Raw genomic sequence first — 12,856 nt, 5'->3', positions numbered from 1 at the left:
ACAGCGGTTTGGACTGGAAAGAACTTTAAAGATCATCTTGTTCCAATCCCCCTGCCAAGGTCATGGATGTCTCCTTTTGTCTTGAATAAGCAGAGGTAGGATGAGTCTGGGACATGTTAAATGGGAGTTGTTTTCAAAGTGAAGGTATCTGTTCTGTTCTTTCGAGTGCTGGTTTTGAAGAACTGGTATGGAACCTTTGGTCATGCCTTAAAGGTTTTGCCATTGTACAACCAGGAGTTCAGGTGATACACAGTCATTAGCAAGACAAAGCACATTTTTGGGCTGGATAATATTTCAAAACATGTAGGAATATTAAGCATAGTTCTCTGGGAGTATCACATTCCCTCCTCCCCACCCATGAATGTCTATGCCTCATTTCCTTCTCACCTCCAAAACTTGTATGAATAGTTGTTAGTTTTTTAACTTTTTTTTTTTTTAAGGCTAATGATTCTAAACAATGCTACCTAGTACTTCCTAATAATATAAATGGAAATGAGGCTTTACAGGGAGTCTAGCTCAAGGGGAAAACTGGCTAGACTTTTGTAATCAGGCATTGCAGTTGAGCACACACATAGCAGAGTACAGATGCCCACTGTCTTGTGGATAATGTCTGATTGCGTATGTTGAAGCAACCATAAGAGTCACCAGCTGTTAAAAGGAAGATTGCGGGGTAATTTTTGTTTTCAGGGTACAGTAGGGGATTCATCTGATGCCCTCTGCCACAGATCATAGTCAGTAAAGTATTTGCAGCTTATCCTTCATTTGCAGGATGAGAGCAGAAACATGTGGGGCACTGACGGGTGCTTCTTATCTACAAATTCACTTGCACTGCCTGGTTTGGTTTTGTTTGGTTTTGTTGTTGCTGGTCTTCAGTTTCCTTTCTTAGCACTGTAGCAATTGTGATCACATGATCACACTGGTAGAAAGCAATACTTACACTGTACTAAATTTCTCTTCAAATAGGACTGGGTTTAGCTCCTTGCCCATGCATTGTCCTTATTTTAGCTTTTACTTGACATCTGTGTTTCTCTGCAGTCTGGAACCGAATTGAATCCCCTCGATGTTCAGAGTCACTGAAATACATAGTATTTTCAGGCTTAACCTCTTTCCCTGATAAGCATCAGTTTAGATTTGAGTGCAAAATAGTTTTACTCTTTCAGATTAAAAACAAACAACACCCCCAACACCACAGCTTTTATAGGAGAGCCTACCTATTTCATACTTCTATCAGAGAAATCTTGTCTTTAAAGTCTCTGCTTCAGGCTTTCATGAACTCCATTGTTCTGCTTGGAACTCTGGGGCAGCCCTTGCCCCTGTTGAAGGTCTGTGGAGTCTAGTGCCTTTGCATCAAGATTTAATTGCATTGCTGCTGAATCCCTCTGCCTGCTGAGGTTTGTGTTGTTTTGGTTTCTCAGGCATGACACCCAAATGATTTATACATGTTTTCACATCCCAACACATGTGATTTATTGCAGCAAGCTTGCAGGTCTACAGGCTCTGCTCCACTCTTCATATCTCTCCTGGTACCTATATTCTGCTCTGTTTACTTTTCTTCCCCCTTACCCCTACTGCAGAATACTTTTACTGTATGTAGATGAAATCAAGGTAGGTCAGTTGGTTCCTGTACGCTGTTATGGAGGGTACAGAACTGCAAAAACTTGTTTTTCTGGTATCAAATCTGTATGGTACTCTTAAGATAAAAGATGATGGGCCAAAGTTCTTGTTGATCTAGGCAGCCCCAGTTGTGGTTCCCCACATCTTTTCCTTTTGGGAATAATTCTCTCTGTTTCCAGTTTGTTAGTTCTGGAGTCTCACTGGTTTCCAGAAAAACAGCTTGTTTTTAAGATGAGCTTTTGCTGATGTAAAAGGCCTTATGCAGTTTTTCTCTTAAATTATTTTTCTACTGAATATGCAGTTTATTCCAGCTTTTGAAGGCGACTAGGTCTTTACTGATCTGTAGTCTGTACATTTTCAGCATTGATTTATCCCTTTTTGCATGCTCAGATTTATCTTTCACAAGACAGACTCTTTAGACCGTGGCTGCATTAAATCAAGAGACTCATTTTCTTTCCTATTCTTCAGCTTAATTTTATTGACTCTTAACTTTTGAGGGATGGTATTTGTGATTATTGAAGGAAAGTAAAGAGCACACTGCAAACTTAAGGAGCCCAGTGAGAAGGAGATTTCTTTTCCTAGTGAATAGGTTAGACAATCGGCTCATCTAATGTTGGCAAATATGAGATACTCCTTTAGCAAGTCTTGTCTGTAGCCAGGGAGATGTCTTTTTGAGCTTGCATTTAAAAGCTTTACCCAAAAATACTTGCATGCCAAGGCTTAAATTGGTGTTTCAAAGATATGTTTAGATTCATATACTGCTAGATTCAAGAGGAGCCTAAAACTTAATGTTTGAGTTAAGAAAACTCTGGTAGCTTAATTTATGAAGAATTCTTTTTTTCAAAAGCATGTTGGAATTTCTTAGCTGCCAAAAGACGCAATTTCACCTTAACTTCATTATTGGTAGCCTCTCTTTGGAGTCCTGTCACTATTGTGTGTTATTTGACTAGTAATCTCTAAGAAGGTGAGAAACTATTATTGCTTTTTAGCACAGTTGACATGATATTGGCTCGGAGCTGTGCTTGGAGCTTCAAACATTTCAGATGGCTATAAACCAACTTAAACACCTTCATTTAGCGTTCTTACAGCTATGAGGTCATAGTTTGCAACAAAAAAGATCAAATGCTGTTTAAGTTATTTTTTTAAAGTATTCTCATACCAAAGAGCTGTAGCTGTGGATTTTGGCTTTTGGCCAGACAATCAAGATTTAGTATTTTGACCAGCTGTGATCCAGTAATGTTCCTCAGAGGAAACATTTTGTGGGGAGGAAAAGATACATATTTGAGCCTGTGAGTTGTATTCTGTCTCTCATAGTGCTTTACAGTTTCTGTGAGCCCCTTGCAGACAGATTAATCACAAGTGAATCTAAATGAAGAAACTTCATCAAAACTGCAAACAAATTACCACCAGAATCTGTTCACTAAGAAGATAACTTTAGAAATGTTTGTTTCCTACTTCAGTCACTTTATCTCGCCTGTTTACAGCACAGACTGTGTGTCTTGTGCCTTAGATCTGTAAGAATGCCCAAATGGAGTAATTATTGACCAGTGAAAACTAATATTTTGGGATAAAACAGCTACTTTGTAGTTTTGCTGGCAGTAAAAATTACAGCTTATGTGAGACTGTTATGAATTGTCTTTTGACATTTCTGTGTGCAATTGAAACATTGAGATGGGTGATGATGTAATTCTGTTATCTATAATGTCCATTTAATCTGAGGTTTCTCTTTTTTTTTTTTTAAATTTAGAAGTCTTACTTCCTGAGAGCAGTTCATCGTACTCCTATGTGTAACCAGTTCTAGTCTGATCCAACTTGATGACCAAAAGTCATTAAGGCTTGATGACAGTTCATCAAATTAATTTTTCTACTCCACTAGTTGCAGGCTGTTCTTTTTGGACAGGTGTCCACATCTGTTTTGTTGTCTCAGGAGATTAACCAAGTAGTTGTGGCTGGAAGCTGAACCAGCTCAACCCTAGTAGTTCAGGTCAAGGTTGTACCTTAGAGTAAAGGGCTACGTTCCTGCAAGTCAAACTCTTTTCACTAGTGATATTTTACAGTGTCTTAACGTTTCTGGGCAACTTGATCTTACTTTCTAATGTGACTTGGGTTTTTTATATATATTTTATTAATTTCATGAGCTGTGATAAAGCATCTTTCTTTGGGCTTTACCATGATGTGGTGCTATGAATTCTGATAACAGTACAGACGTTACCTCATGGAATATGTAGATAGAATAGACACCATGTGTCAACTGCTTGTTTGCATGAAGATTAATAACAACTTTGTATTTCTGAGCTTTGTGCTTCTCTGTAAAGATCAATTTTGAACCAGAAACCACAATTTGACTTCTCATTCTCATCTGGAGAGAGGTGATGGAATAAGGAAAGATCCCTTGATTTAGCTGCTTAATTCACTGTTCCTAGAGCCATTTTGGTTTTATTTTACTTGCCTGCAAGACTATGACCATTATTCTACTTAAAAGTATACAGAGAGTTATTAATCTTCTCATGTTTGCCTTCTAGACGCTCATCACTCAGCCTGAACTAGTTGCCTAGGTAGCATCTATGGACAAGAAGAGGCATCTTGAGAGGGTGACTGTCCACTGATCTTGAATGACTGTCAATAGGCTATTATCCAACCTTGTCGCCGGTACTAGGGTTTTTTTTCCAGTGACCGAGTAAGGAGCCTGGGCAATGAACTTTTAGATGGCCAATCTCCAGAGTCTTCAATTCGTATTTACTTTCATCTAAATGCCTTAGATGCTATTGGATAAGCAGTTAAGCTATTCTGTTGACTTCATTCCTAATTTCTCAGATTTGGGTTGTTATCCCCACATTTATTACTGAGTGAAGCCAACTCCATTGTATTCATATTTATTGACAGCAATGGACAGTTTCAGAAATCTGCCCACATATGTCTCCAGCTTAAAAGCTGTTTTTGCAGTCTTAAGTAAGCTTCATTTCGTTGCATGTAACATAAGGAACCTAGCTGCAAGTTATTTTTGTTCTAATTCATTAGATGCTTATGTGATAAATGAAGATCATTCCTGCTTTACTGCCCTATGGGGCAGCCCTTATGTACTCTATTCACTGGGAAGTTATTTTGTAGACGAGGGAGATTAGCTTTGTATTGCTGCTATGTTTAGGCTGTTAGATCACTTAGTATAGATCATTCTGCTAGTTCAGCTTACTAAGGAAGGGAACACACTTTTTGGCTGCTGGACTAAAGAGGTATTGTTCAGGCATACATAACAGGTCAGCTTGAATAGCCTTGTCATAACAAGCTGTTTAAAAACTCTCCTGGTCCTGCAAACTAATTAATTTCTCACCCAGTTGCTTGTAATGCTTAGATTTACAAAGGAATTTAATCATGTTTCTTTTTAGGAGGAACTGAAATTTACATGCCCACCAGAAGGGTTTGTAAAGCTGCTTCTCTGGAGCTTATTGTGCACCACAGTTCTCATCTTGGTTTGTGGATGCATACAGTTTAATTTATCCTGATGATGCATGGAAAAGTTGCTGTTGTACCTAAATTGGCTTGATTAGTACTTGCTGACAGTAATTTGGTGTGTGCCAATTAGATAGTCTTGTGTTGTACTTAAGTCTTTGCCCTTTAAAGAGTTTGATCTAAGAGAAATGAATTTGAGCAAGTTTGAAGCACGGTCCAGCACAACAAATAAGTAGGTATTACTCATTCAGATGGCGAAGAGGCTTTGCCTTGGGTTTAATCTCTCCAAGAACTACTTGCATTGTGCACAATGATGTACCTCTGCAGCTTCAGGAGCTAGGTTTAAACTTAGGATTGCTTTCTGCTCTTTTCCTGTGCATTCTCCTAATCTGAAATACCTCTTATTCTTGTGAGATCCTGCATCTTGTGCTGCAAGGTGATATATTCAGCAGGAGGACCCAATCCTAACCTTTCTGTAGGCTGGTGTTCAGGCCACTGTGTAACTGTTTGGACCCTCTTCTGACTGCTTATATTTCAGGCAAGAACTTTTATTGCTGCAATACTATGTAAAGAAAAGATATCCTTGTGGTTCTTTTGAGAAACACTAACCTATACTTAGAGCCACAAGGTACAGCTTGAAATTTTTCCTGGATTAGTTTTTAATATCTTAAATGCCTATCTCAGGGCTGTGGATGATGGAATAAAGTCCAGAGAACTGGCAGAATTTCCTGTAAACCCTTCTTGTCGTGGTGCCTCGCTCAGGAAATGGGAAGCCCCCACTGCTATACAGGGTGTTGCAGATCTGATGGTTTGTTGTCAAACTCATCCCTCTGCAGAAGATACTCTACAGAACAACTAACATGATGTATCTGTGCATCTGCCACCTGTTGTACATGTAGAAAAAAATTGCCCTTTTTTGCCTGTATGTCTTGCATTACTCTATCTGTTCCTAATCTTGCTTTTTATCTCAAACGTGTGAGGCTGTTTCTCTGGAATCTGCAGCATTCCTGGGTTCCATTTCAGCAGGAATACATTTCTGTTTGACTCATCCCTGACATCTTGATAGAAACCAAGAAGAATTATTTTCATCTTTATTGTTACAGGGAATGTAATACTGGAATCAGTCTGGGAACAGCTCGTTCCTTTTGGAAGGAAGCTTATATGAGAACGGTGTTCTCATACACCCCACCTTCTTTTTGAACACACATGCTCACTGTTTTAAATGGTATTAGACAACTGATTTGTCAAATAGATCCAGACATGAGCACATTCTAGAGCTGCAAAAAGCAAGTGTGTTGACCTTTGGACCTTCCTTTAGCACAGCACAAACAAAACAAAGCAAACTTCAGCAACAGAGTTTTCATCCAGCCTAAAATACTAGACTGTGCACAGAACCAGTCTCTCCTCTTTACCTATCTCTCTTTTGAGCCTCCTACATTCACAGCCACAAGGTGAGATGGATCAGCTCAGTAAACATATCCAAGCCCTTATAGCACAAAGCTCATAGCTCTCCTGCCTTGAGGTTCCCTGTTGTACTTCTCAGGATTTATGACAGGCTTAGACTTCTCCTAGCAGCAAGTCTGGTCCCACGCTGCACTTTGGGCTCAATTTTGTAAGGAGGAGGAAGGAAAGAGGCCTTTCCTGCATCTTGCTGCATCTCTTTGGCAAGATATGCACATCACAATGTTGCATGCTGTCTCATCTGAGTAGGAAGGAGATAATTCAGTTCTACAGCCTCTCTCTGTCCGGAATGGGAAAGGCAGCAAAACCTTAGATACCTTGTACTGAAAAGCACTGTCTGCTAATTTGTACAGTGTCTTACGGTTTGAGCGCTGATCTATAGTTATCACTTGCCCTTGAGGAATTAGCTCACATAAACACAGGATGATGTGCCCTTAGACCCAGCGAAGTCTCTTGAATGCTTTGTGAACATATGCACATCTTGGACTTCGATTACTTCTAAAGCTTACAATTTAATTGTAGGATTTCTAAGAACTTGATGCGGTGCAAAATACTGTGATTTGCTGTTAAAGCGTAGTGCTCTTTTTTTTATTTCAAGTGCTCTTTTTTATTTCCTGTGCTCTTTTTTGAGGAAGAGTAAGCAAACCCAGAGGAAATGTGAAAAAAATTCTTAGCTAAGATTTAAGGTAAACAGAATCTAGTAACACAATTTATAACACTATTTGTTTACTTTTTCTGAATTGAGGCTGAAAGCACTAAGCTGTGGGAAGGCAAGGGGAAAAAGGGACCGTCCCCAATGTGTCTGCAGTGTACATTGCCGAAGTAAAGTTCAGAAGTGTCCTGCCTCAGATTCTTGTTTGTCATATTACATCATTTTAAAAATAAATGGATGATTGCGTAGGGGTTAGTTGAAGTATTTTGAAGTGTCTGTTCAGGAAGAGACTTGAGGGCTAGTCTCCAAGACCACATATACAGCACTTAGTAGCATCTGTGGCACATACTGCTTTTTGTCTTGTCACCTTTGTTAAGAATGCTCCAAAGCTTTGCAAACAAAGCTGGAACACTATGCAGAGTTTGTATTAAAAAGGTCTGAAACAGCAGTTCAAATCTTAGAAGAAAGTTGATGTTTTTTCTGCTAGCTACATGTGTGGCACTTATCTCTATATTTTACCATCTGCAACTGTAAATTCTGAAAAGCAGCTTTTCCTTAAGGTAATTTGAGGTTTTTATGGAAGAGAAGGAACTCCTACGTGCTTATTAAGGGGCAGCCTGGGAGGAGGTAAGATGGGAGAGGAAATTAAAGAGTAGTAGTCCTCCACACTGCCCTCCCGTGAGGATGCTTATTTTTCACAGAGGGACTTTTTGCAATATGGCTTATCCTATTTACAAAGGGGAAGCACGAAAAGAAAATAATATGGAAAAGGATCCACGCTAGGGACTACTCATAACTGCTGTTCCATAATTTTCGCTTGCAAGACAGATCCCAAAATGTATCAAGCCTTATGTAGGAGTTTCTTTTAAATGGAGTTAATGCTGGAGGCTCATACTGACAGCAGTTGAATCTTGGACTTATGGATTCGGCAGATCAATAGTAGCTGTATTTTTATTTCTTTTTAAATTTGAAGGAAAATGAACCAGTTGCTTAAGTTGATGTGCAGCATACTATTTGCATATAGAATGGTGATTATATTTGGATAAGGATTAAGGTGATAAAGGAAAATTCATATAACACACCCCAGATGACTTAAAGTGTGTGTTCCAAATTATAGACCCTGAGACAGTGCAAGTGGTCTGTGGAACTGTATTAAATAGTAAAATCAAACTTATAAATTAAGGTTGATCAGTTCATCTTCCTGAAGAAACCAAGACTGATGCTTGTCCAAAAAGTTTTGGAACAATTGGCATAGAAAAGCAGATGATCCTCTGCAAATAGCAAAGTTAGTGTATTTTTTCTTCTTTGGGCAGCTGTCAGGGAAGTCCACTTTTGGAAGAAGTCACTTTTTGAGGATTCAAGCATTATTACTCACTTTTGAAGAGTTTATGATGACCCAGTACAGGCCATAAATACATAAATATATGGTCAACGGTAATAATTCATAAAGTATGATCTGGTCCTATAAAATGGTATTAACAACATGAATTAACATAATGTGGTGATTTTTTGGGTGATCGACTCTTCAAACCATGGAGCTTTGTAAATGTTCCTACATGATCTTACTGGTTTTCAGTAATGTTCTCCTCTGGGGTATCTTCTGTAGTTCATGCAACATTAAACACGTTTGGGGTATTACCACTTTAGGATTCAAGTAGTTGGCCAAATGGAGCCCGCAGTTGTGATAAAATAATTGCTTCAGCCTTTGGTTAAACATCTGCATTGCTCGTGAGCATGCCTGACAGCTGTGATTTATCCTTTCCTTCTTTTATAGTGATCGACACCACACATCCAGTGCCATTCCTGTTCCAAAGAGACAGAGCTCCAGTGTTGGCAGATTGGATATTGGCTTTTCTAGTGGGCTTCCTTCTCCAGATAAAGGACTCCGAAAACGAGCCAGCACGGGAAATGAGAGACTACAACACAAAACTCCTCCTCCTAACTACAACTCTGCTTTAACACAGCCTGTTGCCATCACAGCCCGTGTAGGAGAGTTAGATAAAAAACCTGGATCAATATCATCTTCCTTGGATACCTCTATGGACTCCTCAAAAGGAAATACCAAGAAAAGTGAGGACTTGTGCACCAATTTAAATGGAGAAAATGGGAGCCTAAACAATACTCAAGACCAGCAGGAGTCTTTCCCAGGACATACTAGTGCAATAAATGGGGCGTTGCTGCCTGGTGAGTGCTCTGGCACTGCAAGCAATGAGCAGCCCTGTGAGTTTCATCCCTCACTCGGCCCTGTCCTTTGCTGCACTGTGGAGCAAGCAGAGGAGATCATGGGAATGGAAGCAACAGGGTTCAGCACAGGGGATCAGCTAGAAGACTTTAACTCCATCCCCGTGGAGCACGCCGTGGCAGTAGAGTGTGATGAACAAGTCCTAGGGGAGTTTGAGGAATTCTCGCGAAGGATCTATGCACTGAATGAAAACATGTCCAGCTTCCGCAGACCACGTAAAAGTTCAGACAAGTGAGCTTGGACAGGGATTTGATAGCAGACATTGAGGTGAAATCAGTGATCTGGAATAGAGATGAAATTGCACTTATTCTTTGTATTAATTATAAATAAAAACAATTAAAGCTATTCCTATGGTGTTAGACAAACGTACTTGAGCACGACAGCACAGGTTCATGGTATGTTCACAGCCCAGGTAAATTTTTATTCTGCTTCCAATCCTCTGATGTCTGGTATTTGTAATATGTTGGAAATTTTTTTTTAAGGCATTGGAATCCACTTATAGAGGCTTTCTGGAAACAACTTCTATTGCTCATCAGGCCTTTCTATGAATATTTTTTTAATTTCTTAATTATTATTTAGAGTTAAATTTATTTTAATCTTTTCAGCAAAAATGTTAATTTAAAAATACCATAAATTGCCATTTATGGTAAGAACTCTTTACCTTCTCCCATGTGCTCCTGTGTTTTCTTGAGCAATGTAGTCAGTGTTACAGAAATACCATGAATTTGTTATAATTGGACAGCTTTCTCTTGGCTGTGCTCTATAGCCTTTAAAGTTCTAGTTTGCACTGATGGGTCTTCAGTTGATGGTGTAAACTTGCCAGAGAATGAGCACCTGTGTGATATCTGCAGTTTTCTTGCATCTGATTAGTCAGAAATGACATTTTTCCCCTCCTTTCTTCCATACTCATTGTATGTAGTAGAAGCCTTGAAGATTAGATTGCCTCTAAGGTTTCTTATAAAAATCTCAGCCTAACCGTTCCCTGCTTCATCTGGGCACAGACCTTATCAAAAGAGACCTAAGGAATGAACTACCTAACAGGGGTTTGACTGTCGCCCTTTGAGGTGTCTAACGGAGATGGCGTGCAGTGAGGCACTTCAGGTGTTTTCATAAAAACCTAGATCGAAAATGCAGTCAGCACTTTGGAATTAGGCGAATTTGTGGAATTGCTCCACCCTCTGCAGAAATGAGGCACCTAACATTATTCATCTAAATTAATATTCTTTTAACCATCTGTACTTTAAAGGAGGAAACTTCTAGCGGTTTGCTGGAGGTGCTGTTTGCTGTTGGGTAGGTTACCACTGGCACATGTGTTCAGCTGCACTAATGAGAAAGCAATTTGCAGCCTGCTTTGTGATTCCTGGTATTTGTTTTGGTTTGGATTTCATTGCTTTTGCTTTCTATATTGTATACCCAAGAATTTGGGCTCGGTTTTGAGCTTTTCAATATAAAAACATATAGCAGAATAAAAAACACTTCATGCCTGGCTTTTTTTCCTCCCTGGTCTATGCTTTCTTTTGAACCAATGACTTAGTCTTTTCCCTAACTTCACTGTAAGGCTAGCCTAAATTAACTTTTTAAAACGTGGATATGTATAATCTCAACTATCTGTTGTCAAAACAAGACGTGTATGTGAGAACCAATATACATAATAGCACTGTTGTAGAATATGCATTTCTCCAGGTTACACCTTAATGATTGTATTAAAACTATACTCACATTTCTTCTGTTAGCTTTTAACAGTTGTGTCTGCAATTGAGTTGTTGGATCAAGCCTTTCCACAGCAATTCATTATCTTGGGTCTGTTCCAGTACGATGTGCTAGATGGAAGCGCTCGGAAGCAGAGACCGTGATTCTGTCATTGAAGTCATTGAATGTGACTCTGGGTGCGAACTTGGGCATGAAGTTGGACACATTCATAAGTGTCTTCACCCTGAATAAGTTCCTCTGTTCCAATCTCATGAAAAGCTTCCCTAAAGGAAATGCTGTAGCAGCTTAAAGCACTGCCCTTATCTTTGAGAAGAGATAGGTAGGAAATTCTCCTTTTTCTTTGGTGCTGAGAGCCAGAAATGAAGAACTGAAAGCATAGCACATATGATGTGAGGATAAGATACTCAGTCCAGTGGATGTGTCTTGCCATCTTCTGGCAGCAGTATGATTTCAGGCGAAACTTGGTAATGCTGATTCAATCAATGCACCCGATGAGATTGGATCTGGCACGCTCAAAGCAGCGCAGACCTTATGTTTGTAGACACACTTTTTCCTCTGTAACAAAAGGCATTAGCTTGTGTGTGGTGGTGACTTTTCAAAGCAACCCAAAGAGTAGGTGTGAAGTTGCTGTGTGTCATAGGCAAACACAGAGCATCTCAGTGCAATTAAGTGACGCACGGAATTAGGCCTGTAGAGCGTCAGCAGGAGTTTGGATATTTTTGTTGATTAGTTGCACATTTTCTCAGGTTGCACCCGACCAAATGAATTCTAGTTTTCCTCCTGGATGTTGTGTTGCTGTTCCTGTTTGAGCCCTGTAATTGTTAATGTGTCAAACACAGTGGTTGATTTCTGCATCTGTCACACAAAGCTGCTTTGACAGGCTTTCTATGGATGTATCTTTAGTAGGCCTTAAATTGTCCCCATGTTTCTCTTCCACTTCCATCCTTATAGAACGTGGTGTGAAGTGAGGCAGCATTGTAGGGCAAAAAAAGTGTTGACAAATTTCTTGTTGCTGTGAGGATGGGAGATTGTACAGGCTGCAGCCACCTCATAGCTTTGTTTTTTGTGATTATTTTTTCCCTTTCTGTAAATTACTTTGAAAATAACGTAGTGGGAGAGAAACAAATAGTAGGTTTGAAGGTGAGATGATATATCGCAGCGTGCTTTAAAATGTCAAGAGCCTTTCAGTTCCTGCACAGCTGTGACACTGTTTAATGTCTGCAAATGTCTTCAAGTGGAGAAAACATTTCATTGCAATCTCTTCCCCTCACTAGGAATTCCTAAGATTTTTGGAGAATATTAGTTTTGGAAGATCATATCCCACTATATTTTTCTAGCAAGCACAACAGCATTGGCTTATCCTTGCTTGACCAGGTATTTAAAATAAGCAAAACCAGAATATCCCATAGTAAATGACACATTAAAACTATGTTGGTAATTGCGGGAAAGCTCATCTGTATTTATAAAATAAAACTGATTAGTATCTCTCAACTTGTGTGTCTTTTCTTAATGGCTCCTGTCTGTCTGTTTTCTTTACAAGCCCAATTTGAACCACACTGTCCTCCTCAGCCCCTCAGACTCTTTAGCTTATTGTTCATGAAGCCCATACTGATCCAAATGTGTATATTTGGGCAGGAGGATTTGCTGGAAGACCTGCCTGCCTTGCTGGCTCCAAATCCTACTTCAGATGAGATGGTACCACAGTTCTTTTTCATGCTCCTTCAAAAAAG

The 12,856-nt window shown here is 39.5% G+C and overlaps 1 protein-coding gene across 1 annotated transcript in view; it reads left to right on the top strand.

The window, feature by feature from the left end:
• UVRAG (UV radiation resistance associated) overlaps positions 1-12,636 on the top strand; it is a 103,010-nt gene extending 90,374 nt beyond the window's left edge. Inside the window, exon 15 of the mRNA XM_069883291.1 lies at positions 8,949-12,636. Coding sequence (XP_069739392.1) covers positions 8,949-9,651 — 703 coding nt within the window. The 3' untranslated portion in view covers positions 9,652-12,636. The remainder of the gene's footprint in view (positions 1-8,948) is intronic.
• The last annotated feature ends 220 nt before the right edge of the window (positions 12,637-12,856 follow it).

Source organism: Phaenicophaeus curvirostris, chromosome 1, assembly GCF_032191515.1.
Source record: "Phaenicophaeus curvirostris isolate KB17595 chromosome 1, BPBGC_Pcur_1.0, whole genome shotgun sequence".
NCBI lineage: Eukaryota > Metazoa > Chordata > Aves > Cuculiformes > Cuculidae > Phaenicophaeus > Phaenicophaeus curvirostris.
Note: the sequence above shows the minus strand (reverse complement) of the source record. Positions and strands in the feature narration are given on the sequence as shown.